This window comes from Drosophila yakuba, chromosome 3L, assembly GCF_016746365.2.
Source record: "Drosophila yakuba strain Tai18E2 chromosome 3L, Prin_Dyak_Tai18E2_2.1, whole genome shotgun sequence".
NCBI classification, from domain to species: domain Eukaryota; kingdom Metazoa; phylum Arthropoda; class Insecta; order Diptera; family Drosophilidae; genus Drosophila; species Drosophila yakuba.
In genome coordinates, this window is record NC_052529.2 from 351,463 (window position 1) to 378,068 (window position 26,606).

The following is a 26,606-nucleotide window of genomic DNA, read 5'->3' on the forward strand; positions in this document are numbered from 1 at the left end:
CCATTTCAAAAGTCTTCTCAAGACGATCGTTCTGGGTGGACTCCACCAAAAGCATTGTTGCCATGCGCACATGTTGCATGCCACTTAGCTTCATGCCCATCCAAGTTATTTATCTGTTTTCGGGGGTGCAAAAGAAAAATGAAATCTGTACTTCAAAGGAAAGTCAGAATTATTTTTTCAAGCAAAGTGAATTTCAATATTTATTTTGGCACTTTTTAAATATGAAAGTACTTGGAAGTGGGGTTCTACTTAATGATTTATATCATCGTCATAAGCTTATTTCCTAGAGCTAGAGTACTGAGGCACTAATAATTAGATATATACTTTTCCGTGTGCGACAGACTTAATGATTCATAAGCTACATGAATACCAGAGTTCACAGATAAGCAATAATCTCAGTTCCTGTTAAAGTGATGTCACTGTCGGCTTATAGGGAGAATCTGTGAAGAAAAAGAGTAATGTTAAAAGTAGATAAAGTGAAGCAATAAGAGGAACTCCAACCTGAAGATTTTAAATCGCCTTTTTCGTCGAACTTGTATACGCGAGCATTAATAATACTCAGATCTGTCTGACTTGCTTCCCTGTAAAATTGAGTCAGCCAATTACAAAATTACAACTTCTATTCAAGTATTATAACTTACACATTGATGGCCCACCAGGATTTGACGTGCAAATTTTTGCCAAGAAGCAGAATAAAACCAGCTATGGCCAGGCCCAGAATGCAAATTCCACTCCAGAAGTCAATGATGAAGAAATGCTCTCTCACTCTGGCCATTATATATACGACTATTTCCCGGATCCAGATGGCAAACACGCCCACTATATAGGCGCTAAAGGCATAGAAGCTGGAGGCAAATAAGAGATAAATAGGTGTATAATAAAAGCATATTTTAGGGGTCTTACTGGGTCTTGACTATTTTCAGTTGAGTGCCCAATATGTACTGAGTATCTGGGGGCAGTTCGTAGATAGAAAAGTAGGCCTTGAGACAGCATACAATGCTGAATATCAGGAGGAGTGCAATGGGTCCGTAGTAATAGATCAAAATACCCCAGGTGCGAACTGAAAATGAAGAAATAATTCGAAGCTACTCCACGTTGTACTTTCTCTTTAACCTACCATCGAACCAGCAGTAATCTTCGCCCATTCCTGGCTTGAAGTGCTTAGGCAGCTTGGAGTCCTGGGCAAAGGACACCAGGAAACGAAGACCAATCACCGCCAGGACTGCCAGAGCAATGCACAGTTGACGCACCGAGTTCTTAACAGACTTTTGTTTAAATTTGAGCAGAAAGTCAAGACTGCAAATGGCCAGAAAGACGAAGGACAGCATGATGCAGAAGTAGGCCAGAAATCCTTTGGGGTATAACAAAATAAGTCATCCGGTTACTCGAAATCAGGTCCAAATTACTCAACCTATGTTTCTGCAAGCCACATGCGAGAGCTTCATGGGATTCTTCAAGGCCAAGTAGACCAGCAGGGAGTAGCCCACGATCATGGAAAGTAGGTAGTAGATGATTAGCTGGCCATAGTGGCTTTTCCGGGCATCCCTCACAGAGCCAAGAAGAGAGAGTATGAAGATGTTTATGATGATGGCTATAATACTGCCTAGAAGTAAATGAGGATTAGCGTGTTTTGGAACGTATTCAGACATCACGACTTACAAATAGCGTAAATCCAAACCCGGTAGCCCGTTTGAAAGCGTTCGCAGTTGAGCGGAGTAAGCTCCCACTGCTCGGGCTTGTGCTCCAACGGGCTAAAGCAATACTCATCCGTTGACCACAGGCGATCGTCCCGCTGTAGCGTTCCATTCTCGAAGAGGTCCCATTGCCAGAAGTTCTCGTGCTTTTTGTCCACGAATTTGTTACGGCAACCCAGCTCTGTGCGCACCACAAAACGATCGCGAATGCGAACTTGTTCCACTGACCTATTGGCGTAGGTGAGCTCCACGTGAGTGGACTCCCGGACTTGGTGTGGCTTTGTGCAGTTCCAGTGCTTGGCATCAAAGACGAGGTTCTCCGGACAACAGAAACTGATGCAGGGCTTCAGCAGGCAGACGCAACCGCGTAGATGCTTCTTTGCCCGGTACTCCACTCCGTCGATCACCTTGAAGGAGTACTCCGCCATCAGATGCGGCGGGACCACTACTCCAGCATATGTGTAGGAGCCATCCTTCAACCGCAGCCCATCTGTAATGTTGACCGTGTGGGCGTAGGCACAAGGATGGTTGATACTGGCGATCTCCAGAGATTTTACGCCCACGGAGAGCCAAATAACGAAAAGAATTATCCAAGGCGAAACCATGGCCAACTGATCCACGCTTGTTGGATTTTCGGTTGATTCGTTCGGCGACCTGACGTCACAGCCTGATCAGCTCGATAATTAAGTAAACAAATATGAGGAGCGATCACCGATCACCGTTCGCTTTGAGTGTGCACGCACACTCGGCGAGTCACAAATCCAAACCAACAACAATGGAAACCCAAAATTGACAACGAATGTGACGCGGGTCTAAAAACGGCTGCGATTGCGACAACGACAACACCAAAAAGAACAACCATAAACATAAAAGTCTGGTGGAGAGTCTCTCCCAGCTACTCTTGCCTCTCTTTAAACGACAAACCGGCAACCGCAACGGAGCTCCATGCTGGCCAAGAATAAAAAACCGACTGATTAGCCGTTCCCAAAACCAGACGCGACCACAAGCAGCCGGCAAAAAGAGCGATTGGGGAGACTCACCACCTGTCCCGCCCCTTCTCCTAGAAACCGACGTGGAATCTCAACCAACTCGCCACTTGCTCAATTCTTACCTTAAGCATGCATACAGCTTTATTCTACCCATTACCAGAATTATCTTGAGATAGATATAAAAGTTGATTAGAACTCTAAAAAGTAGTTCAATACGGTTTTTGGTCTTTGAGACGGTGGAGAAAATCAAATTTCAAACCGGCAATCCAAATGATCCAAACGACTTTACCGAAGCTTTGGTTTTTAAAAATTCAGGTGCATTTCCAGGCTACACGGAGTTTGGCTATCTGGAGGTGTGTGAACTTGCTAGATATCGTTTACGGTCTTCAAAAATATTTCAAACAATTCGGTTTTTACATTTGTCAAACAGAAACAGTTTCGCTCAGTTTTATCTTTGGCTTTATTAAGCTTGAAATACAATTATAATGCTTGTATTTTGTATTACATTAGTAAAGAAAATGCAGATATGGAGAATGGTACGTATGTGCAGAGGTATACAGTTATCAATTAATAGATATCTCATTTTTAACAAGGCACATCTATATGTTACGTATGTATGTATATATGCTGGGTGTTTACCTTGAACTTAGGCTAATGGTGAATTACAAATTTGATTTCTCTGCAGGTGAATGGAGAATCTTATAATTTTGCTTGCATAAATACTAAACATGGCTCTGCATAACTTTCTTATACAACTAATCAGGTTGTTCGTGGTCACATGGCATTTAAAAAGAAAGAGAATAGGGTGGGTAAGGGCTTTCGTGGTAGTTCTGGGGGATGGGGACTTTCTCTTATAGTAGTGTCTTTCATAAAGTAGATATCGACTTTAAATGTTGATTACAGAATAATCTCATGATAGGAATAGGTGGTCCTAAAATATGAATAAGTGATCTTTATCTACAGAAAGGAACGAAGTGTTCGCAATAATCCGAGGACGATCAAGTTGAATATTGGTGCGATTAGTCCTTCCTGATCTGCTCACTTTCCAGTGTATTTAATGATCGGCCCATGGCAACTGGATGTGCAGTGATCAGCGGAAGATGGTGGTTTTCTGAGGATCCACGCTCGAGCTGATTACTAGCGGTTTCTCCACCGATGGCTTCTCGTGCAGCGACAGATTGGCCACGCTGCTCGACGTGGTCTTGGTGGAGTACTGGCTCTGACGTTGGTTGCTGCCATCGCGAACACTCGAGCATCTGTGGTCGTGTCAAGTGGTGGAGTGGTTATGACGTCCATTGCGTGGGCAGCGTGGAATAGACAATGGCGGTAAATCTGATTAGAATTGGTTCGATTAAGTGTTAGGATTTTTAATTAGGGAAAAGCAAACACATAAAGCGATCCTATAGGATAAAAACAGATTACCTTCACCAAGACACAAAAGTGGATGGTCATTATGATTAATTTTCGAAGGGTTAGAGGTTAGGTGTTATCTGGGTTATCTAATGTTCGCTTTCAACTGGGGTTAACTACACTGTCTACTTCTCCACTTCCGGAGGATTACCTGTGACCTGTTTGATTAGATGTCTATCTTCGGGGTCGGACTCGGATCGGTGGCTTGGCTACCGGTCTTGTCAACAGCCTTAAGGTGCAGCTTTCTCGGCTGCACATTCGTGTCAGAAGCGATGGAACTCGAAGTTGCGGTAGAGCTCAAGCCATTCTTTTTCTCCAGGAGTCTTCAGTGGATAGCGATCGATGATGATCACATTGATGTTGAGACACATGCACATATGGACACACATTGTAGATGCAAACATAAGTTTGTGTTTAGATCAGGGCACTTATGAATTGTATTTCGGTTTAGTAGCTACAAAAACGCGACCGGAATGAGTCAACGAGCTAGGCGGCTGGAGATTCAGGGCTGTGTTGGCTGTCAGTGTTTGGTTTAAAGTTAGTTTGCTGGCAGTGTCTGTTGGTGTTGAGCTTGCACTTAAGCAATATCGAAAGCGTTCTGACAACGAGATAAGTACAACATATAAGGTATAGAATAATCTGAGATTGCGCGCTATCAGATCTCGAAGTGCATGCGTTTTCCCATAAACTCCCTACGGTTCTTCCATCTTAGTGCAAGAGATTTGAGAAACGTGGAATAAGGAAGAAAGTGTATAAGCCCAAAAAAAGGACCATATTCTCGATTTAAGCGCGGGTTAGCGAAGGCCACAACAAACGTGCAACCGCGCAAAATAGGTCCTGCTTACGCAATCGACGAATTCGATTCAGACTTCGTGCGAATGAATATTACTGGTGGATCCATTGGCAAAGGCGTTGCGGATCACCACCAGCTTGCGGATCTGGTTGGAGGCGTCCATAAACCGCTGCTTCATGGAGAACGAAGTCGGCCCCATCGTTACGCTCTCAGTCTGCCGCAGACTGCGCACACGTATCGTTCTGAGAATAGTCGGGGTTATAGATTTGATGGGTGGACAGAGTAGGAGACACGACAAACAAGAGGGATTCACGAGTCGTGTGAATGGACAATCGCCCAGTGGGGCAGGACAGGACAAAACGTGGAATTAAAATGAGGAGCAACACTCACCTGTTTGTAATCAAGTGCTTGACCTTCTTCTTCATCACAAACAACATAAAGATGAGAAAGCCCTGCATCGCATTGGCCAGATCCGAGATATAGAAGAGCTTAGACCACCCCTTGTCGTTGCCAACGAAGTAGGAAATGAGTTCCGTGAGCCAGGTGATGCCCATAATGAGGAAGAGGCGCAGGAACAAGCCGAACCTAAGGTTGGACCAAACACGAGTAAACCGTCTTAGAGGGAATGTGGATATGATAAAACTAAGGAGTCGGCACTCACTTGTCCTTCTCAGTACGTAGGTTCTTGGTGCTGTTCTCACTCGCAATTATCCGGGCCATCTCGCGCTGCACGCCGTGAATCTTGATCGCCGTCATTATGAACATGATGGTGTTGGCGACAACGATAACCAGGATGGGACCGTAGAAGTAGATCATGGCAGCCCAGTTGCTCATATCCAGCCAGCAGTATACACCATCCCCAATACCTGGCTTAAGGTATGCTGGCAAGTTGGTAAGTTCCTGGGCAATATAGGTGAAGGCCAGGAAAACTACGGCAATGCCCCAGGAGTACAGCGAATAGAATAGGAAGCGTTTCTTCTCCTGGAAGCGGTTAATGCCTCTCGTCCCTCGGAAATTGTGCCACAAGTCGAAGCTGATGACACTTAGCCACATGTAGGCTCCCATGAAGAAGAAATAGGCTGTGTATCCAAACACCTTGCATGCATCACCTGTGGCATCAACCTGATAGAGTTGCACGTAGCACAGCGAGGTGTACCCCACGGTGAGACCCACTAAATAGCAGACCAAGCTCTTGCCGTGCTGGTTGCGGAGCTCGGGAATCAGCAGGTAAACGGCTATGGTCAGCATCATGAAGGGAATGGAGAACATCATGGCTGAAGCAAAAGATTAGAGATTAATACAATGCAGTTTGAAAAAACCCAAGTTAATCGTTCCACTCACCATAGGCATTGATAATCTTTACCGTACTATTATCATCCTGCATGTCACAGTTAGCCGGATGAATGGTGTAGAACATGTCAGATTCGTTGACGTAGGTCGGAACCATGCAGAACTCGTTCTTCCTGATTAGCTGTTGGTCGTCCACTCGGAGCATGGATCCGTTCTCAAAAAGTAGGTAATCATCCCAATGGCTGGTCTCTGGCTGCAGGGAAAACATCTTGGGGCAGGGTCGGAAGCTTTGGATTGCAAACTGCGCAAACATGTTGACCAATATCGTGGAATCATTGCGGAAGGTTATATTAAGCATGGGCGGATCTGGCCACATTCGGTTGTCCGAGTGGTCTATTATGCATCCGTCTACTTCAGAGTTGAAGACCTGTCGCCACGGGCAGCAAATATTCAGACAGGACTTGAACTTGCAGACGCATCCCCTCACGTGCTCCCGAACCTCTATGCGCTCCGTTAGCGAACTGTGTATGTAGTCGTACGTTCCGACCAATTCGGCAGGAACTATTGTGCCGTAGTAATCATAGCTTCCGTTCGGAAAGACCGTATGACCCGTCAGATTGACCGTGTCGTAGAAGTTACAGGGCACATTTGGATCGTCTATGGTGTGGTAGTGGTCTCTCTCGGCCATCACATAGGTGCCGAAAGGAATCCCCGGAATCAGACGAAACACGACCAAGCACAGGATGCCCAGCAATGTAACTCCGCAATAGAGGGATCCGCCTGGCTGCTGGATTTTCTTCGGCATAATGGCGGTTCTGGAAATGAAAATTCCGTATTTAATGATAAGAATATATATAATTAATAACTTTTGTTTATTAATTTGGTCAGTGTTTCCTAATCCATTGCTTTCAAATATCACCAAAGCTTAGATGACTGACAAAGAAGTATTTTTTAACATTCTTTTAATTGAAAAATGTTATGAACGGGAACCGAGTAAACACGAAAGATGTAATATAGTTAGTTGTAACATAAAGCGAAAATATTTCACTTCTTCAGGTCATACGTTTTGTGTATATATTCAGTTGAATATAGTAATTATAGTTAGTCATGAATTACATCAGTCGCAACACGTAGCAATTAACCCTTAGCAAGCCTGAAGCCACCAATGAAGTCATATTTGCCGATTAGTTAGTCGTTTAATGTTTATCTAAGCGAGTTCACTAATTTGGGCAATAGAACTTAGTTTAGGGGCCCAGTGTATGATCTACGCGGACAACAGGTTGTCAAAAAAATTAAGGAGGCGAAACGGGATAGCGTCACAAGCAATTAGCAGCCAACGTGTCCCATGGGGAGGAACTAGGCGACCTCGAGGATATACTCCGCGGGACATCAATCATAAGGTCAGCAATGCAGGGAGTGCGGACTGAGCAAACATTTATGGATTCGTGTTAAATTGATAGTAACTGCCATCGTCTGTCAATAGAGGTGACATTCTCCCCAAAATCCACTCCAATCCCGATCAGCCCACTTTTGAAGCGCTGCTAACGAGCCCGTCCACAAACTCACTACCAGTGCGAAAGTTATACCGCTCGCTATCTTATCTTGCATCATTAGCCTTTGGGGACCAACTAATTCATTGATCCGCTGATTGTTTGCCTTTGGGGAAGGAGCAGAGGGGAGAGGGGTAAGCTGCGACATTGACGGGCGTGTGGGCCACTAAATTAGTCAGAATTTATGGGAGGCGAACGGGTGGAGAAGGACAAACACATTAAACTTCGCACAGTTGGCTAATGGGGAAAATAAATACTGGCAGTGGGAGGGAGAGCTAGAGCACTTATCTTGCGATGGAAAATTAGCATAATTAATCGCTGAGCACATGCACTTGGGAAATTTCAGCAGACCAAATTCAATCGTATATATCTGCGCACATTTATTGTGCGAAAGAGTGCTGCGGATGTTTGAAAAATAATCAAAACATGCGGAACATTAAAATCATGAAAACAATTGGCCATAAAATTGAATTATAGCCGGCGATCTTTGCCAATAAACGGATTCTCGAAAATTTCCTGGCCCTCGCGAGTGCGCCAAACTTATTTGATAAAAGCAATTTTTCTTTTAAATACAATTTTGTAGCTCTAAGGTGTTTTGTTTATCTATTATTTTATTGCCAAACAATTACTCTTGCTGAATTGTTTGAATCAATTCTCACCCAAAGAGTTACAAATCAAGATAAGTCAAAATGTCTATGTATGCACGAAAAGATTAAATATTCCTATCGGAGCTTACTATGCTAAACGATGACGTTTGGAAAGTGAATCTGAGAATCCAAAACAGCGCTGCATGCAATCCTTATGATCAGATTATTTTAAATTCGATCGTAGGGGAGTGCGAAATATAGAGGAAAGCTCAGAACCCGCCCTACTAAAGAAAAAACATTTAACACAGTGATTTGTATTCTTTGCTTAGATTTTGCTTTTCTCATGTCTGATGGGTACGAACTTTAATCGTAGTACAATAGGGATCTTGATATGTTTTCGATTTCGTAGCCACTCGTATAAAATTTCTTATATGTGGTCGGTAACCGACCGATAAGATAAAGTCAATTTGCCAACGACGCCTGCTAATATCTGACAAAGGAGTATGACTTTCTTGTTTATTTATATATGCAGAATGTTCTGCGAGTTACTTATCGTACCGAATCCGCACTTTCAGTGAAATAGGTGAACCATTTACTTACAGATGACCGGCTATGCGACTCCTTAGGTTTTTGGCGTTGGACTCGCTTATTATCTGGTTGATTATGACAGTTTGCGAATTGTCCATGGTCAGGATGTGGCGGAGTAACTGGGCCCTGAGTCATCCAGTGGCTCTAAGCCCTCCTGAACGCCATTAATATCCAATAAATTTTGTCGAAACCCTGGGCATAGAACTCACAGAAAATTTATCGGCCCGGAGTCACAAGGCGTATACGCAATTTAAGCAAACTGCGACACCATTCACATATTAAAATCGAAAATGACCGAACAAAACAATAACCATATATGTATGTGCGTTGTAAACTACACGGAAACGAATTTAAACTCAAGTGAACTGAACTCACATAAATAATAATCTGCGCGTTTTTTTTTGTCCGCATTCAGTTTTTATGCTAACTGTCTTCTTTTTTGGGGTTTTTTCGTTGATGTTTTTATTCAACCACTTTACTGCTTATCACGTATGCCACAAAGTCACTGAAAATATTTCTCATATGTATGTCCATTATCTTGCCGAGTGTTACGCGGTTTTCAGTCCGTATGAGAAGTGAAACTAATCGTCAAAGACAGGAGACACTGCCGTGTGTGAAATCCATAATTTGAAGTCACCACACCAAAGTTGAACTGAGGTGAGCGACGGCGGGTTATCGCTTCTCTAGATAAGCGGAGGCTACAGGCTACAGGGTCCAGTGTTCTTTTTTCCCCACAAAACAAACACTTAACAAAATAATTTTTAATAGCAGGCCCATCCATTGACGGGTTTGCTGTTGGGGCTCTGCCCCATGCTCGAATATTTGGTGAGAAAATTCCAAGTGGAGTATTTTTAGACCCCCGATGCTGATGCCTCTGCTGTCCGTGGATTGTAAACAAAGGCGGGCGGTTCTATCAATTGATTGCCATTAGAGTGGGCGGGTGGCAAGTTCGCCAAATATTATTCCACTGACACCCGACTTTTTCAAGGGGGGAGAAAGGCTCGACAGTCAACAGATCCCGTTCGGGAATTCGAGACCCAGTAAGATAAATGGCCGTCAGCATGGGTGTCTGTTAGCACTCCTCCGTTTTGATGAAAGATTGGTCAAAGGTCATTTTAAAACGGCCAATAATTGGGAACCCCGAATAAGTTTCTGTCGTATTGTGTTTCTATTAAAAGCTCCGTCCTAACGAATCGATGATGGTGTTCAAAGCGAATTAACTAATTTATGGATCCCATTAGTAGTCTTGGCATGCTCCATCTAAATCGCATTTGTGAAGAAAAATCCCTGCTAGTGGTTGCTCAATTCATATTTTTAGACTTTTCTGCGTGGGGTATAAACATTACGTAGTTTATGGAGTGCTAAATAGTTGGATACACGACATTAGGGGAAATGTTCACATTAACCCCCGGAGATTAATGTGTTATCATTTTGTAAGTGAGATCTCTTGGCAAGACACATGTCAAGATAGAAGAGCCATTGGGAAAAACAGTTTGGTAACTAAAAAATCATTCCACTAATTAATTGGTACATGCACTTGGCTTATCATGGAAATAAATGCACAGCGGGAAACGCAATGGCCCCACCCGAATCTCTAATGTCATGATACTAGCAATTGAATGAAACTTTAGTCGCAACTGCACTTGTAAATTGACCTAGAATATGTGTATACATATTTAGTATATACTTCGCTAATATTCGTCGCTTAAACACTGGACATGTATTATATATGTTTATATGATACTCCGGGGTGCATGATATATTTTAATTTAATACTCAGAAGCCAGGGAAAATTGTAGTGAAATAAACAAACCTCAAAGCAAACAATAAACAATATTGCAAGATGTTTCAACAACAATTCCCAGCCAAATGTGCGAAAGTGTAAACAACATTTAACAAATTCGAATTCTGAATCGAAAGAAACACTTCGGACCGATTGGATGCCCAAGGTGCGGCCTTTGGGGGGTGGCCAGCCATTTCACTATAATAACCCATTTTCCCAGTGACTCAATAAAATTGCATCGGGTGGGAGCAGTTGGGTAAACAGCGTTTAGCAGTCAGTATGTGTCATGAAATTAGTAGTTTTAAGCTCTGATTCCTAATCCGAGGTGCTCAAACTCGTAAACCCAATTGCCATTACACATCTATGACCATTGCTTGAAATCGTACACGTTCTTACAAGTGCGAATCTTTGCAGCTGAGTCAGAAACCTTCGCTAGAACAATCCTCGCAGGTCCAATTTAATTTGTAAAATGAAGTGCTAAGAGCTATTATATGAGCGATCTCGGCAGTCGGCGGCATGCACTTACCCAGTTCAGGTGATGAATGGTGTGGGCAACTTAAAGTGGTTTGCTGAGCTACAGAGTTCTTCCTGCTTTTGTTGTTGTGCCAGTTCGCGCACTTTCCAGTTTTAGATCAGTGGGGAACTTTACGAACGTCAGTATCAGTACCTGAAAACACTGGCCGGGTATTGATGGGTAAACAAAAACAGTCGGACCTCTGTGAGAGTCGTTTGGGGTTTACGGGTTTTTTGTCGCCTTGCGAAAAGGCTTTAACGAAACATGGTTTCGGTTTTAGGTTCGACCTGCGTTACGAGTTGTGTGTGTCTTTTTTTAGCCGGTTTACTTATGCAAATTGGAACTGGGAAGAGACTGTGGCTCAAGGCGGGTAACCACATAAAAGTTTCTCAAGAAATCAACAGATCCTCATATCCATAATAAGTATAAAACACGTCTCTTTCTCAATATTTTTCGAAACACACTCGCTATGGGGAATTCCCTGGAAGGTGGGTGTGAGTGCGCGATCGGGCAGCGAACCGGTTACGATTGTTCGGGTTTCCAGGTACCGGCGAAATCACACGCTAGCTGACGAATTAATTAACATTGGCATTCTTAATTCGCGGTCCGATATGCTATCATTAGCAGGTTATTCGATGGAGTTTTCCAGTTGCAGTTCCGACGGAGCAGCGCACCCACGACCAGCGACGTTTTGCAGCGAACTGAGGAGCCATCAGATATTTAGCAGGCATATACCAGAGCCATGTTAAAGGTCTGTTAGCCGAGCGCCTTGCCGACCGCTTCGCTAATTGAAAGGCAGGCAAAACAAAGTGCCGAATCGTCGAACAATGCGAAATTTGATCGAGTGCCAACAGAGGCTCGATTGTGTCTGTGGGCAAACAAAACAATTATCGGACGATGAATGGACTTCTTGAGTGGAATAGTGGCCCCGGGCGAAGCACGGGAGCTGACTCAAATTGCTGAACTTACAAATTAATTAGCAGGGCGCCAGCGTAATCAACTGTGTGAGTTCTCTCGCCTTCAGCGAGAGTAAAAGAGATTTATTCTTTGTTTGGATCTGGACAATTTCTCGCCGATCGCCTGCTCAAAAGCAGAACGTACCGTACTCTTGGTAAGGTGATAGTGTTTAGTTCTTTGCTGGGGGACTAAGCTAAGCTTATCTGCTGACAAAGCGTGCGACCGTAATTAATGAATCGCAGTTGACCTTGGACCATGAAAAGAAGAGCTTTTGCAATAAACTGAACATATACACGACAAATCAGCAATAATGAATAACAGCACAATAGATCTAAAACACTTATCGTTTTACATCTTTATGTGTTACTTAATTCAGTTGACCAAATAAATGCAACGGCAAATGTGAGCCATTAAAAGGAAGCCAAATCCCACGTCTCCAAAATGGGAAACCGATCATTAGCACGTACTGTATGGATAATTAGTTTAAGTAAAACACAGCTCGTGTTCGAAATCAGCTGTATTGGAACAGGCCAAGTACAGCCATTACGCTGGTCCGGTCCCCAAACCTTTCTTGGAGAAAAGCAACAGATACGAACATTATAAAACATTAATAATATACAAATATACAGTTAAGCACTGAATCTGCTTTACACCAAGAACAACTGCTTCCGGGCGAGGCTTAAAAGCCTCTAGGTGCTTCTGCGGTATTCCCTAAAATTGTTTGCCTTCATTTCAGCGAACTTGAAAATAAGAAACTGGTTTTAGCATTGAACATGAAAATCGGTACGAAATAATTGGCGATACATGAAGAGACAACGCGACTGTTTGTTGTGGGCCGAGCTGAGACATTAAAGTCGCATTATACATCACAGGCATCCGGCAAAGCTCCTCTGGTTTCGTAACTCGACGAGGGGCGGATTCCCGAGCACCGAGGCCTTGAACGAGAAACATTCCCAAGAGCGATCTTTAATTGCCTAAGAGTTTCATAATTAGCACTACATGCTTTCACTTGCTTGCACCAAGTAGCACAAAGTTTAAATCACAATGTTTGCACCGGATTCATTTATATTTGGTTTCGGGCTCTTCAAATTTGCTTTGAAAATTACTGTTTAGAGCTGTGCTTACTGGACCCAACTTGGGGTTAGATAAGCACTACTAGCCGGGTCAAACTGAGATATATCCCAAGCGATAAGTTACCCGATTGAACCGCAAGTGAACTTCTTCGTCGGTCGAATTCGCTGCGACTGAAGCCCATCGTCTGCGATGCTCCACATTTGCCGGAATTCCCCAAAGCGCCACATTTCGTGCAAAATGCTGTGGCGAAAAGCTGCACCAAAATTTATTGAAAGCTTTCAAACGCCAGCGGATACTTTCACCATTTGATAAGGCCATTTGCACACTAGCGGCTTGAAGCTTAACTAGTAAGTTAACTGAGCGGATCAGCTGCTCAGTGGCCAAACATGACTTGATCCACTCTACTTAATCGATTAGGACTCGGGGTCATGTTGTGTTTTCCATCCCTCGCAGTGTACAACTGCGGGTAGGTACCACTTTACTTGACCAATTGGGAATGTATTGGTATTTCAACATCCGTATTTATTTGAATAGAGGGAAAACAGATTTATACTCACGTCCTAAAGCCACAGAAGATTAATTTCTCGACAAAAAATGTTCACGAAATATTAATGCTGAATTTTTTTTTTTTTATTTTCAAAAGTTAAAAAACGTTATGGAAAAGTTTAAGTAAGAGTTTGTAAGGTAATACGTTATTTTTGATACGTTAGACGAGAGTTTGGAGTATATATGTGTACAAAATTACTTAATACAGCTTTTATATGAAAGTCGAGTTCTGTTCTTTATTTGTTTGAGGTTTGTTCCACGGTATTCCGATTTGTCATGGATCTATTAGAAATAACAGTCCATGTGTATTTTGGATGGTTCCTGGCAAACAGAAGCGAATAAGAATGATGACAAAAAATAAGGACATTACTTAAAAGTAAAAGTGCAAAAATAAAAAAATAAACAAACACCATGCTGATAGTAAGCAGAGATTTCAAAGTGAGCAACAAATCCACATAAGCTAATGACCCATCTTGCATGCAAGATCAGGTTGGTTATTAGTAGAACAAACAATTCCAACACCAAATGACCAAGAAAAAGTTCTCTTCGGATTACCTACTACAGGACATTTCGATCATACTTCGTGTTCTCGAGCGAAATCTCTTCTTCGCTGTCGTTGACCTCCTCACCCTCACCCCTAATGCTGCTCAGGCAGGGATAATAATTGGACCTGATTAAACGAAATGTTTGCAGATTTGCAGAATGCTTACCTCTCCATCAAGAGTCTCAACGTGCTGCGCTTCAGTACAAACAGTATAAATATGATGATTCCCTGAGACCAATTTAAGTAGTCAGCCACTAGAAAGACGTTGGACCAAGTTTGGTTAAATTGCGAAATGTAGGAGCCTATCTCCAAGCTCCACGTCAATCCCATTATAATGAAGAGCCGTAGGAAGAAGGTGTAACTGTAATGGAATTATGAAGAGAGCCTATCTTTAAGAATGTGGTGTAACTTGCGTCTGTTTGTCCGAGTTCAGCTTCTGCTTCCTCTCTTGCCTGTGGGCAAACTTCTGAATATCCTTTTTCACTCCTATTATACGATTAGCCGTCAGGATAAACATGGTTATGTTAAATGCAATAAGAAATACCATCGGGCCATAAAAGTAGAGCATGGCTGACCAGCTTTGGGCTATTGATGATAGAGAAGACACCTTAATAGGTTTAATTGCTTAATACTATGTATGTGGGTTCCACTTGGAAGTCGGTACCCACTACATATCCAACAGTGTCCGCCGAAGCCCATACGAGGATTCCAATCTTCGTTTTCCACGACCTTATCGGCCAGATAGGTGATTCCAGTCAGAACCACCGCCATGCCCCAGGCATAGGTGTTGTAAGCCAGAAACCGATGCTCAGATAAGAAGCGATTCGCGTTGTGGGCCGAGCCGCTGAACGTGTTCCAAAGGTGCAGACTGATGACGGAAAGCCATAAGAAAGCGGCCATGACAAAGAAGTAGCCCAGAAAACCTGAAAAAAATGCGTTATTTACCATGTCCTTTGCCGAATAATCGTCATGATCTAACCTGCTGTTATGCAAAAGTTTTGGGACATCTGCCACAGATTGAGCAAAAGTAAAAGATAGGCCATGAAGAGACACACCATGTAGCACATGAAGCATTTTCCGTGCAAATTTTGCAGTTTCTTAACGAAGAGGTAAACGGTGATCGTTAGAACCATGCATACCAGCGAAGTGATCATCACTGTTGGGAGAAAGGGTATAATCACCAGGAAATCAGCTGCTACATATAGCTTACCAACCGTCTGACCCATTCTGGATGGCGATATTAGGCAGTTGTGAGGTGCAATTCGAATAGACGATTCATTACCGTCTACGAAGGTAAGATGCTGAAGGCAGTACTCCCGTTTGTTAAGGGTGACGCGGTCATGGTGGCGAAAGAAACTTCCGTTCTAGAATAAAAAATTCCTAGATAATCAGGCAAATTCATCAAGTCTACATAAAGCAAATAAACCTCAAACAACGTGTATTGATCCGTTTTTTCCCGGTTGTCTAGAGAGAACATTCCGTCACACGACATCGGTAGGTCCCACTGGACGATTAGTTCTTTTTTAAAATGCCTCCTGACCACCGACCCGTCGTCAAGAGTGACGTTAAGAAAAGGATCGAGTACTTCCAGCTCCTCCTCGGTCATATCTCCAGCGCAAACGTTCATATCCATTATGTGGTTGTGGGGGCAGCAAAATCTGACACAGGGCTTTAGCTGGCACACACATCCTCTAATGTGTTTGTCCACCTTCTGCTTCGAGTCGTCCGGTAGGATCGTAAACTCATATTCGGCCGTCAAGTTGGCCGGAACGAGCAACCCCTCGAATAAGTACGATCCATTCGGTAGCTTTTGAGCTGCCGAAATATTCACAGTGTCGTAATAATCGCAGTCGGGAATGGCTGCATTTGTTCTTTGCAGAAGCAGCAAAGTAACTACGACAGTTGATATCCGCAAAAGCCGTTTAACCCAAAAAAGTTTCATTTATCTGAAAAACAACCAAGAAAGGACGCCATTGCCAAGATGTTGGCCCATTTATACTAAAGGCCAAAAAGGACTTAAATATTATGGTGATATTGTACAAATGAGAAATGAGAAGCGAATTGTAATTAACAAAACAAAGATGTTTGCCAAGCTGGATGAGGTTAATATGTACATACACTTGTTACAAAAATTTGGTGGTTTTCGTATAGCTTTAGCTTCAAGTAGTGTCCATCGAACAGCTATGGAAGACCTTTTCTTTCCAGACTTATTTTTAGCTAGGGCTGCATTCTGTGATGATTCGATTTTCATTTGGCTCATTTTCACCTTCCTGATGATTCTGTCTACAAAAGTGGCGGTGTGGATTAGATGATAGAGTGGCGCAATATTTGATCACAAACCACTTAAAGCTTGGTTGGTTTCTCCAATGCATTGGGCTTCCAAGCTGCTTAACCAACGTTATATTAGACAAGATTTCTTAAAATAACAGTAAATAAATTATACTTATTTTTTTAAGGTGTTCCACTAATTTTGTTCGGGGAAAAGCTACAGTTCTTTTTATAATTATCATTTTTTTTAATAATAGTATGATGTACATATATACACAAAATATGTTTTATTTAAATATCACAATTTCTATGCGGTTATGGAGCTTTTATAAAACTTTATCTTGTGTACCAACAATTAAAGTCGTACAATAATATGATATGATGATATGATTTGAAAGTGAATCATCACAACCCGGTGTGTCTCTCAATTTGGTGTGTTTGGTATTTATTTCCACGACAGGGAGTCTCATTTGTAAAAGATATTTACGGTTTTATGCTTCACGATCAGTGTGTAATGGCTATTTTCAAATGGAGTGATTGGGCTTTGGATGGAGCTCGATCACTGAAGTTTAAATTTTTCTGCAAAACTTATACGTGCAAAAAAAGACTAGATGATGAGTAATGCTATGCGTTGATTTTGTGGTGACTTCATACTTTTTGCACAAGAGCCAAAGAGTGAGAGTGCCCGTTTCGTGCGAGAGTCGACCAACAAAAAAGTGGCTTCACAGTGCAAAGCCAATGCAGGGCCGTTACGCATCTTGTGATTCTCATGATTTTATACACAAATGTGCGGGCACTAAATGCTGTTGCGTTGGAGGAAATAGCCGAGCAACTTGGAATTTCTTTGCCGACGATCAGCAGCCACAATCGGTGGTGTTGCAAGCGTCAATGAAGTAGTTTCTCGTTATTTAGTTTTTGGACCAGCATTATTTTTTTTATATATATATTTTTTTTGCTACATTGGTTTCAATGTTGTTTTTTTTTTTTTTTTTTTCAATGTTGTTATTTATTTTTATTTGTTTTTTATTTTCAATGTTGTTATTTATTTTTATTTTTTTTTATTTTCAATGTTGTTATTTATTTTTATTTTTTTTTATTTTGTTTTTTTATTTTTATTTTATTTTTAATTATTTTGTTTTCAAGATTGTTTTAGAAATCGGATTTACTGTTGAAATTGATAGCCAGTTTTGATACACTGTTTCCACGGAGCATATCAGTATAAGCACTTTTTGCGGTGCGATCAGCTTGGTGAAAAATACTATAGCGTTGTTTTTAATATGGAACTGTAATAATAGTTAACAATGCAAACAATGTTATCGAAACCAAAACATCGATTGCGCCTATCAATTACAACTGCACGTGATATCGATACTATCGTGCGAGGCTAGCATCCATCACTAGCCAGTCCATTTTTTCATTGTGTCGGTTCAGTTTATTTCGGTTTGTTTTTCGTTTCTTCCGTTTCCGTGAAAACCCATAGCTAAAGGACAAAGGACGTTAAGCGAAGTTCGCGCATTTATCCTGATTATTAACCGGACTGTGCGAATTTTTTTCTACTTTTGTTGTCCTTTCTTCAAAGCGGCAGCCTGAGTGCGAATGTGTGAGTGTGTGTCAGTGTCAGTGGCTGTGCAGTGTGTGTTGTCTCTTTCCGAATGCGTTAGAAACATATTCGGCGTTTGTTGAATAAAAAATCTAGTTGGTGCAAGTACAGCAGCCCAAGGAGAGAGAGGTAAGAGTCCGCACTTCTGCTTTCGCTTTTGTGTTGCAACTTCTCTCGGCTGCAGTGTTTGTAATTATTATTGTTATTCTTCCTCTTGCTCACTACCTCTTCCGGAGTTCCATGCAGGCGGGAAAGGGAGAGGAATAGAGCTAGAGAGAATCATTACACGCACACAAATCTCGAAAGCCGCACGGATGCAGTGCAACGAAGGAAGTGGCAATAGCGTAGATAAGGGGGAATGAAGAGAAGGAAAGATAGCCAAGATGCACTGTAATTAATCGTTGATTATTTGTTTACAAAATCGTCAATTAACCGTAAATGCCACTACCCTTTTTTATTCGCCCATCTAGTCGTCTTAAAGAACAGCAAATACATTTGACCCAATCGTAGGAGTGGAAAACGAATGAAATACAAATCAGCTGCAATTCTACACTGTAAAAATCCATGGCCAAAATGGGGAACTCGAATATAAAATTAGCTGTTTTACATTAGTTCGTCAGTTCTTAATGTTTATTTTGTAAAACGTAGCTTAGTAAAGTGCTGTAATAGTTCGACTATAATGCAGATATTTCCCAGTTTTTGTCAGTGCTTCTGGGAGTGTATGAGTGTCGCCCGGGTCTTTATCCGGGCACTGTGATGCATGTGGAATATGAACACGAAAATAGCATATTCAGAATGTTGAGCGTTCAACAAACAGTTGTGGGGTGTGCTCCTCGCTCCCCGCTCCCCCTCCCGCTGCTGCACGTCAAAAGCAATAAAAATTAAAAGGCAAACAACGATAAGCGGTCCCAACCCCGCTTTGGATGATGGCCCCATCCCTTCCTAGGGTCGCCACCCCTTCCACGGCGAACACATGGCAACTGGCAACCCTGAGGCATAACGGGCATAAGGTAAGCCCAGCAAATGCATACGCCAGCCGATAATTAATGCCAGGCCAGCGTAATTGATGCGTCGGTGGCACGAGAGAAAATCAATCGGGGGAGCATAACCTGTTTTTCCACAGGGCTCAGTGTTCCATGTTCCGTTTTAAAAGCCATTTCCCGGAGGGTGGACCACAACTCCTCGAAACGGGGAAATCTATTTAGACCGAGCTTTTGCTTTCAGCGCCGCCGAATTCTATTTTTGCACAGGGAATTGGGGTCGCCAAGCTGAAATTTCAATTTCCAGCATTTGATTTTATACCAATAAATATGACGAACGAATCGTGAATAGGATAGGTTCCTGAAATACTCGTACAACCTTAATCTAGGATGCTTCTGGCCTTGCTTTGACTTTGATTTGGGTTGCCAGGCGTCCGAAAGGAAATCAGCTTAAAAGTCGCGCGTAATTGATGTGAGTGACATCGGGCTGTTTTCTGTGTAGCGACTGCCACGCTCCTTAGAACCCCCGGATAAGTTTAGCTGAACACACGCTTTGTTTGGCCTAGGCTTTGTTGTTTTTCTTGTGGCTGGCGTTACTCAAATTTCGCTTCCTTGGAAGTACCACATCTGCGGTTTCCATTACCTCATATGAATCCATTGTGCCCGCTGCCCTTGTCTCCGGAATGGTTTTGTTGATTGAGCCACCCCGAGAGATGAGCACTCAACAATCCCAAGACGAGATCACAAGTACTAGTCGAGAGGCGCAGGTCAAGGGGGAGATGCCCTGCGAAAGTGCTTCGCCAGCAGTTCAGCAACCAAGAGAGAGAGAGAGCCGAAGAAGTGAATGCATGCTAAGACTGGCCCCATACCGTTATTCGGTCAGCGGGATGGAGAAATGGATGGAGCCGGGTAAACAAATAAATATGTGTCCGGATGATAATTTCGCACAAAAGTCGGTCAACGAACCGAAAAACAAGAAACAGCGGTCCAACAATGGACAATCCCAGTGGGCCACCTCATAGGCGTTGTCCATTTTGATTTCGATTTCATAATGAAAAGTCAAAGCGGCTGGCTGGCCTGGCCATTGACAACCTGCCCTAAATGGACACCGAACTTAACTGGCTTCCGGGGAAATATGGCGCGCAGCGTGGGGCACTGTCCGTCGTCCGTCGGGTCCCGCTTCCTATTTCATTCATCTAGTATCGTAACCGGGTCTCGTGGGCGTCAGAGAATGACGCACACCATCCAATTGTTTGTTTTTAATAATTTTCCTATTTTCGAGCGTTGTTCTCTATCGCCAACCTGTTGATAACCCAGCCAAGCACAGTGGTGCACTGCTAATACCAACTTGATACTTCGGAAATTTAAATAGTTTTTAAACAGAAAATTATTTTGAATTCCAAGAACTTAAAATTGCGGATTTCGGGGAAATCGTATCTGGAAATTTGTGCAGCTTTAGTTTTTGTAGATTAACCTTGTATGGTGTCCCTTTCATTTGACTTCGTGATCGAGCAATTGATTTTCACCTACTGATAATGAGATAGGACCAGTTGTTTGTTCCATTTTTTTTCGATTGTAAGGCAAAATGTTGCCGATTAGTGATTTCAGAAGACATCCACATACATTTTATGCCTGTCATTCTATTCTAGTTATTCTGGCACTGTTGTGCTTCCTGATCCCTCAGTTTTGCACGTCGCTTGACAACTTACAAAAATATCTCTCCGATAGCGAGATATTTTTACTTACAATTGCGCTCTCTCCCTGCCAAGGGGAAAACGGAATACGTGGGTTTTCATAGAGGCAATTCAGAAAAGTACCTCTGTCTCACATTTTTAGCGATAAACCGCTCAACTCCTCCGATATCAGTGTAAAAGTGGTCACTGACTCAAGGAAATTCGCTAGTTAGACCACGATCGATAATTACTAGCAACTACATGGTAACTATAGGAAAAAGCTCAGTATCTGAATTCTTGGCCCTTCTCAATTCGCGCCATGTCCGCCTTGCGCAGTTCAACAAAAGCGGGTTTAACCCAGTTTTGGAGAACAGTCGACGTCTGCGGAAAATGAGGTTGAAAGGTAAAATGGCTGGATGGTGCTTACAATTACGCACACATAGATACTTCGGTCTGCGTATATTAGTCGAGAGCATTTAAGCCAATTACACGGCACATCAATCATTAGCAGACGATTTGAGGCTTAGGGCAACTGCACTGAAACAATTGCGACGAGCTTTGAGCAGCTAAGGTATTATTTGAAATTATATACAGGCACTGCAGATTATTATTCAAAATGTACATATATGTACATGTTTAAACTCATGTATATGTTTATTTTTTTGCAAATTCTGATCTGATGATTCTGAGGTTCACTTTTAGTAACGATTCCTATGACTCAAATATGTTTTCCTGAGTGTACGAATAGAAACGAGCTGTATTAGTCCCCTACTGTCCCCTATATAATGGCAGAGTTTACCTTATCTTCAAGTTTGACAATGGTTATTCTGGGCTTTCTGCGGCGTACGAGTAAGAAAAAGCTACGCGCTGCAGTGTGAGAGGCAAAGAAAGGCCTCAAAGACTAACTATTAGTCACCAAGCACTTGGCGACTGTCATCGACGTCGCTTGTCTGTGCAGAGCAACTACGTGGAAGTATGCACCATCCAATCCCGCGGGGGATATGGGAGTGAGAGGCAGGAAAGCCCAAGGCCTCGATTGTTAGGTAGTGAAGTTGTGTGTTGGTCATAAAATAACAACTAAGAAAATAAACAACTGCAGCGGAAGAGGAGGCGTGAGCGCTTTTCATTGCTTTCAACAAGCCGTAAGTTGGTACTCATATGAGCCCCGTTCTCACCCACTCTTGTTTTGCAGTCAATCAGAGATCCATCCACATGAAAAGGAGCCGAGGGAAGCAGCCAAGTTAACTGGAAACAAAACATCCAGCCAGCATACTAAACAAACAAATATAAACACTCTTGCCAATTTATCGAATAAACAAGAAGCCGAGCCAGGAGAGGCAGCCCCAACAAACAAGGAGCTCCTCCTCCGCCATCTGCGCCCTCCAACGTGATACACGAAGTTTTGCACCCCTCGAACGCGACCCGAATCATGGAGTTCATGGAACTCGGTCATGTTTGAGCGCTTCCGACTGAACAACCTGACCAGAACCTTTCGCCTGCGAGGAGGCGGCCCAGAACTGGCGCGCGACAAGAAGAACCCGCAACGGCAGCAATGCGTCACCGTCCTGTTCCTAGATGACATCACGCACACCTTTCGGATCGAGGTAACACCCGCCCCTCCAGATTTAGCATAGTTACAACCCCTAAGCCGTATATTCATTATTACACAGCGGGTATTTAAAGTTACACTTGCTTTTGCATATAGGTTAGCACCCTTATGTCCGCGACTCCGCGCATAACTGTGCGGTATGCGAGTCATAGTCAAAACAAAGAAAGTTTCGAGGTCTTCATAATCATCACTATTCATTTATTCAATTTTATCTGTTCATTTTGGCGGCTGTGCAATCAGAGCTCACTTTCTTCTCGACTATCATCTCCAGACACGCACTTGTCCGCATTGTTTTCCAATCTCCAGTCGCGGTTTCACTTTCTTTCACCTCGATGATCGAGTAGTGTGTATGGTTGCCGCAGATGAAGATTATACTTAGCCTACCAAATTGCAACCAAATGGCAGTCACTTAATTATTGTAATTGCTATAAAGGCAAAGCAAACAAGAAACCGAACTAGTAACTGGTTTATATTGCTTCCAATTGACTTAGGAGATAAATTAATGTTTATTCTAAAAGCTCATCCAACCATTTGTTCAACCTTTAGAAACGTGCGAAAGGCTCTGAGCTCCTGGATCAGGTCTTTCAATATCTCGAGTTATCCGAAAGGGACTATTTTGGTCTACTATTTCCACAGAAGCCGGGTGACGTCGTGGTAAGTTTTCTATTCCTCCGAAAACGTTTGTAATTATTTGACACGCGTTTTCTTCTCAGAGATGGGTTGATGCCCAGAAGCAGTTCAAGAAGCAATGCAGCAGCGTTTCCCTCGACAACGATGCCGTACCATTATTAGAGTTTAGGGTTAAGGTATTACAACATTGCTCTCCATTTTCTTTTCCAAAAACTTTACTCTCTTTTTTGTTCAGTTCTTTGTAAGCGACCCCAGCCGACTGCAGGAGGAGTTCACACGCTACCAGTTCTATCTGCAGATCAAGCGCCACATTCTGCTGGGCAAGCTGCCCTGCTCCAGCAACACCCAGTGCCTGCTTGCCAGCTACACTGTGCAATGTAATTTCCTGCTCTCTCTTGTGTGACAAACACTAAAACTATCCGTTTTACAGCCGAGTTGGGAGACTTTAATGCGTCAGAACACCAGCCGGGCTATTTGAGCGGGATGCAGCTGCTCTGCGACCAGACACCCGAGGCGGAGCGGAAGGTGGGGGAACTGCACAAGCTGCACCGTGGGCAGCTGCCGGCGGACGCGGAGTACAACTACCTGGAGCACGCAAAGCGATTGGAGCTATACGGAATTGACCTGCACAGGGCCACCGATTCCAACGGCAAGGAACTGCAGCTGGGCGTATCGGCCATCGGACTGCTCGTCTTCCAGCATTCGTTGCGCGTGAACACCTTCTCGTGGAGCAAGATGGTCAAGGTGTCCTTCAAGCGTAAGGACTTCTTCATACAGCTGCGCCGCGAGCCCAGCGAGAACTACGACACTTTGCTGGGCTTCGGGATGAGCAGCCACAAGCATGCCAAGGCGCTGTGGAAATCCTGCGTGGAGCACCACAGCTTCTTCCGCCTTAAAAGACCGCACCGCCTCTCGCGGTTCCTCAACATTAGTTTGGGTAGCAAGTTCTACTACTCCGGACGCACAGAGCTGCAGGCGGTGCAGGAGTCGAAGCAGCGCGGCCGCATCCACAAGGTATTTGTGCGCTCGCCCAGCAAGCGGCTTCTGGGGGCCGCCGGCGGTGTGGGAACATCGGGCTCCTCGGGCGGTACTCCCATGCAGCAGCACAGCGGCTCCGAGAGCGCCCACTCCCACAACAACGGAAAGCCAGCCGGCGCAGGAACCATTCTGACCATTACCAAGACAAGCCGCCCGCACGATAACAAGGTCACCTCCAAGGAGGCCGATTCCATGCCTCGCAAGGCCTGGGAGCAGCAGAGCGACGAGTATGACATTCAGCTGTAAGTGGAAATGAGTTTGAAAACAGTTTTATGAGTTTGGGTTATATACGCTACTTGTTTTTTGATTTACAGCGACGTGGGTTTCATTGAACAGTGCACCCGACGCTTCGAGTCTGCCTCCCCGTCGCCCATGCCGCCCGCCTACAGCTCCGGCCAGCACAGCCCACTCCTACTGCCAACAACCATTGCGGACGCCGTGGGTCATCAGCAGCCGGATAGTGGCAGCGACCTCATCACCATTCGTTTGCAAGCCGACGAGCAGGGACGCTATGGTTTCAACGTTAAGGGTGGAGTGGATTTGAGCCTGCCCGTTCAGGTGTCAAAAGTCGTACCCCATACGCCCGCCGATCGTTGCACTCCGCGTGTCTGCGAGGGCGACGAAGTACTGATGATTAATGGCCGGGATGTGCACGGCCTGCGTCACGAGCAGGTGGTGGCCATGATTCGGGATTGTCGTCATCAAGCCAGCGGCGAATTGCTACTGACGGTGCGGCCCCAGCGCTCGGCTCCTCTGCTCCTCGAGGAGGAGCCGCTGTACCAGTACGTCCCGGAGAGCGACGAGATCGGATCGCACTCTAATCTGCTCGATGGGGATGCTTTGTTTACCCAAAGCCTGCTGCTACTCAGCGATGGCTTGGCATCGGGCGCCCTTTTGGCGCAGTACGAGCTCATGTACAGAAAGAACCCGGATCTGGCCATCACTGAAGCTCGGAAGCCGGCGAACGCGCCCAAGAACCGCTATCGAGACATATCGCCATGTAGGTTAAGGGTGACTAAATTAAGGCAGTTTAACATGGAAATACTATTTCAGATGACTGCACCCGGGTATCTCTGGTCAACTCGCTCACAGGCGACTACATCAACGCCAACTACGTAAACATGGAGATTCCCGGCGGAGCGGTGAACCGATATATAGCCACCCAGGGACCTCTGGCCAGCACCACGACGGACTTTTGGCGCATGGTGCAGCAGGAGAGCAGCCATCTCCTCGTGATGCTAACGACCGTAATGGAGTCGGGTCGCCAGAAATGCCACCAGTATTGGCCGGTGACCGGGGAGGAGCTTCAACTGGCAGAAGGATTCTCGGTGCGCTGCCTTAGCGAGAAACCGGACGAGACCGGTAGCTTCGTCTTCCGCGAGTTCGTTCTGAAGGACAAGCACGAGCAGCGTCACATCCACCACATGCAGTACTTGGCCTGGCCAGATCACTGTGTGCCCTCCGATCCCAACCTTTTCCTAGAGTTTACGGAGCGGGTGCGCGCCGCTCGAAACCGCACGCTCCTTCAGGAGATCGAGGAGAGTCTGAAGCAGGTGCGCCTGATGGATGCCGATGCGGATGCCGACGAGAACGGCGGACTGATGCGCGAGCGGAAGTGCGCGGCCAGCAACGGAGCCACTCCGGAGGACGAGACGCCGGTCTCGACAAGCGTGCATCAGTGAGTACAAGCGCAATGAATCCGGATGCGTGATGGATATTATCAATTAAATATTACACCATATTAATCTTCAGGTGCATCAGTGCAGCCAATCCACCTGTGATTGTCCACTGCTCGGCGGGAATAGGACGTACTGGAGTGCTCATACTGATGGACACGGCGCTGGCTTTGATGGAGGCTCGCGAGCCAGTGTACCCGTTGGACATTGTGCGCACCATGCGCGATCAGCGTGCCTGCATGGTTCAGAATGTGGTGAGTACTGCTGGATGGGATTTGCTTGTGGCTTTTTGATGATCACGATCTTAAATTGCAGAGCCAGTACCGCTTCGTGTGCGAGTGCATCTGCGCCGCCTACATGAAGATCTCACGCAGCAGTGCGGCCATTAACGACGACGAGGATTAGGGGCAGGACCATCCAGCTACGCAATCTACAATCTTCCGCTTACACGCCCCACGTTTTTCTAATTCTATACGAAACTTCGTCTAAATCTATCTAATTTTTAGGTCCCGTAGACAGACATATGTTTAAAACTGATTGTATATCATTACTCTTACAAACCCGTATATTGTATTATCAACTCCGTTCATAAGGTACCCCTAAATACACACTTACTTATACGTTATCTCTCCAAAGTGCTGCAAGGAACGATTCTAAATTTACAAAGCCACCACGAAACGGTTAACGAAGTGAACCAACTACCTAATCGAAGTATACAAAGCGAAAGAAATGGCAATTTATTTACACCCATCCAACGCTACACGCCACCCACAATTGGCGGTCGAGAACAATACGCAAATAGCTACCGAGAAC

The 26,606-nt window shown here is 44.2% G+C and overlaps 3 protein-coding genes across 14 annotated transcripts; 1 reads left to right on the forward strand and 2 right to left on the reverse strand.

The window, feature by feature from the left end:
* Positions 1-172: 172 nt before the first annotated feature.
* On the reverse strand, positions 173-2,867 carry LOC6532225 (probable G-protein coupled receptor Mth-like 9). The gene is made up of 7 exons (XM_002092962.4): positions 1,660-2,867; positions 1,412-1,603; positions 1,118-1,351; positions 904-1,060; positions 642-845; positions 502-581; positions 173-440 (listed from the first exon to the last, which is right to left on the reverse strand). Exons 1-7 carry the CDS (start codon positions 2,297-2,299, stop codon positions 406-408), a joined length of 1,542 nt encoding a protein of 513 aa, XP_002092998.1. The 5' UTR covers positions 2,300-2,867; the 3' UTR covers positions 173-405.
* Positions 2,868-3,125: 258 nt separating this feature from the next.
* LOC6532226 (G-protein coupled receptor Mth) lies at positions 3,126-17,448 on the reverse strand. 12 transcript variants are annotated; one of them, XM_039373659.1, is made up of 12 exons: positions 16,438-16,716; positions 15,746-16,265; positions 15,530-15,683; positions 15,299-15,475; positions 14,988-15,242; positions 14,733-14,904; positions 14,486-14,680; positions 6,228-6,991; positions 5,548-6,160; positions 5,277-5,471; positions 4,245-4,416; positions 3,801-3,939 (listed from the first exon to the last, which is right to left on the reverse strand). In XM_039373659.1, the coding sequence occupies exons 2-11, from the start codon at positions 16,259-16,261 to the stop codon at positions 4,260-4,262; spliced, it is 3,198 nt and encodes a 1,065-aa protein (XP_039229593.1). In that variant the 5' UTR covers positions 16,262-16,265; positions 16,438-16,716; the 3' UTR covers positions 3,801-3,939; positions 4,245-4,259. The 12 variants fall into 12 exon arrangements, with proteins under 12 accessions (XP_039229592.1, XP_039229593.1, XP_039229594.1 ...); XM_039373658.2 differs by lacking the exon at positions 4,245-4,416 and having other exon boundaries at positions 3,126-3,939; positions 16,438-16,718; XM_039373660.2 differs by lacking the exon at positions 3,801-3,939 and having other exon boundaries at positions 4,274-4,691; positions 16,438-16,723.
* Positions 17,449-17,985: 537 nt separating this feature from the next.
* Positions 17,986-26,428, forward strand: LOC6532228 (tyrosine-protein phosphatase 1). The gene is made up of 10 exons (XM_015193766.3): positions 17,986-18,316; positions 22,033-22,444; positions 22,996-23,103; positions 23,163-23,255; positions 23,315-23,456; positions 23,510-24,359; positions 24,432-25,117; positions 25,171-25,795; positions 25,870-26,047; positions 26,109-26,428. Exons 2-10 carry the CDS (start codon positions 22,292-22,294, stop codon positions 26,196-26,198), a joined length of 2,925 nt encoding a protein of 974 aa, XP_015049252.1. The 5' UTR covers positions 17,986-18,316; positions 22,033-22,291; the 3' UTR covers positions 26,199-26,428.
* Positions 26,429-26,606: the final 178 nt, after the last annotated feature.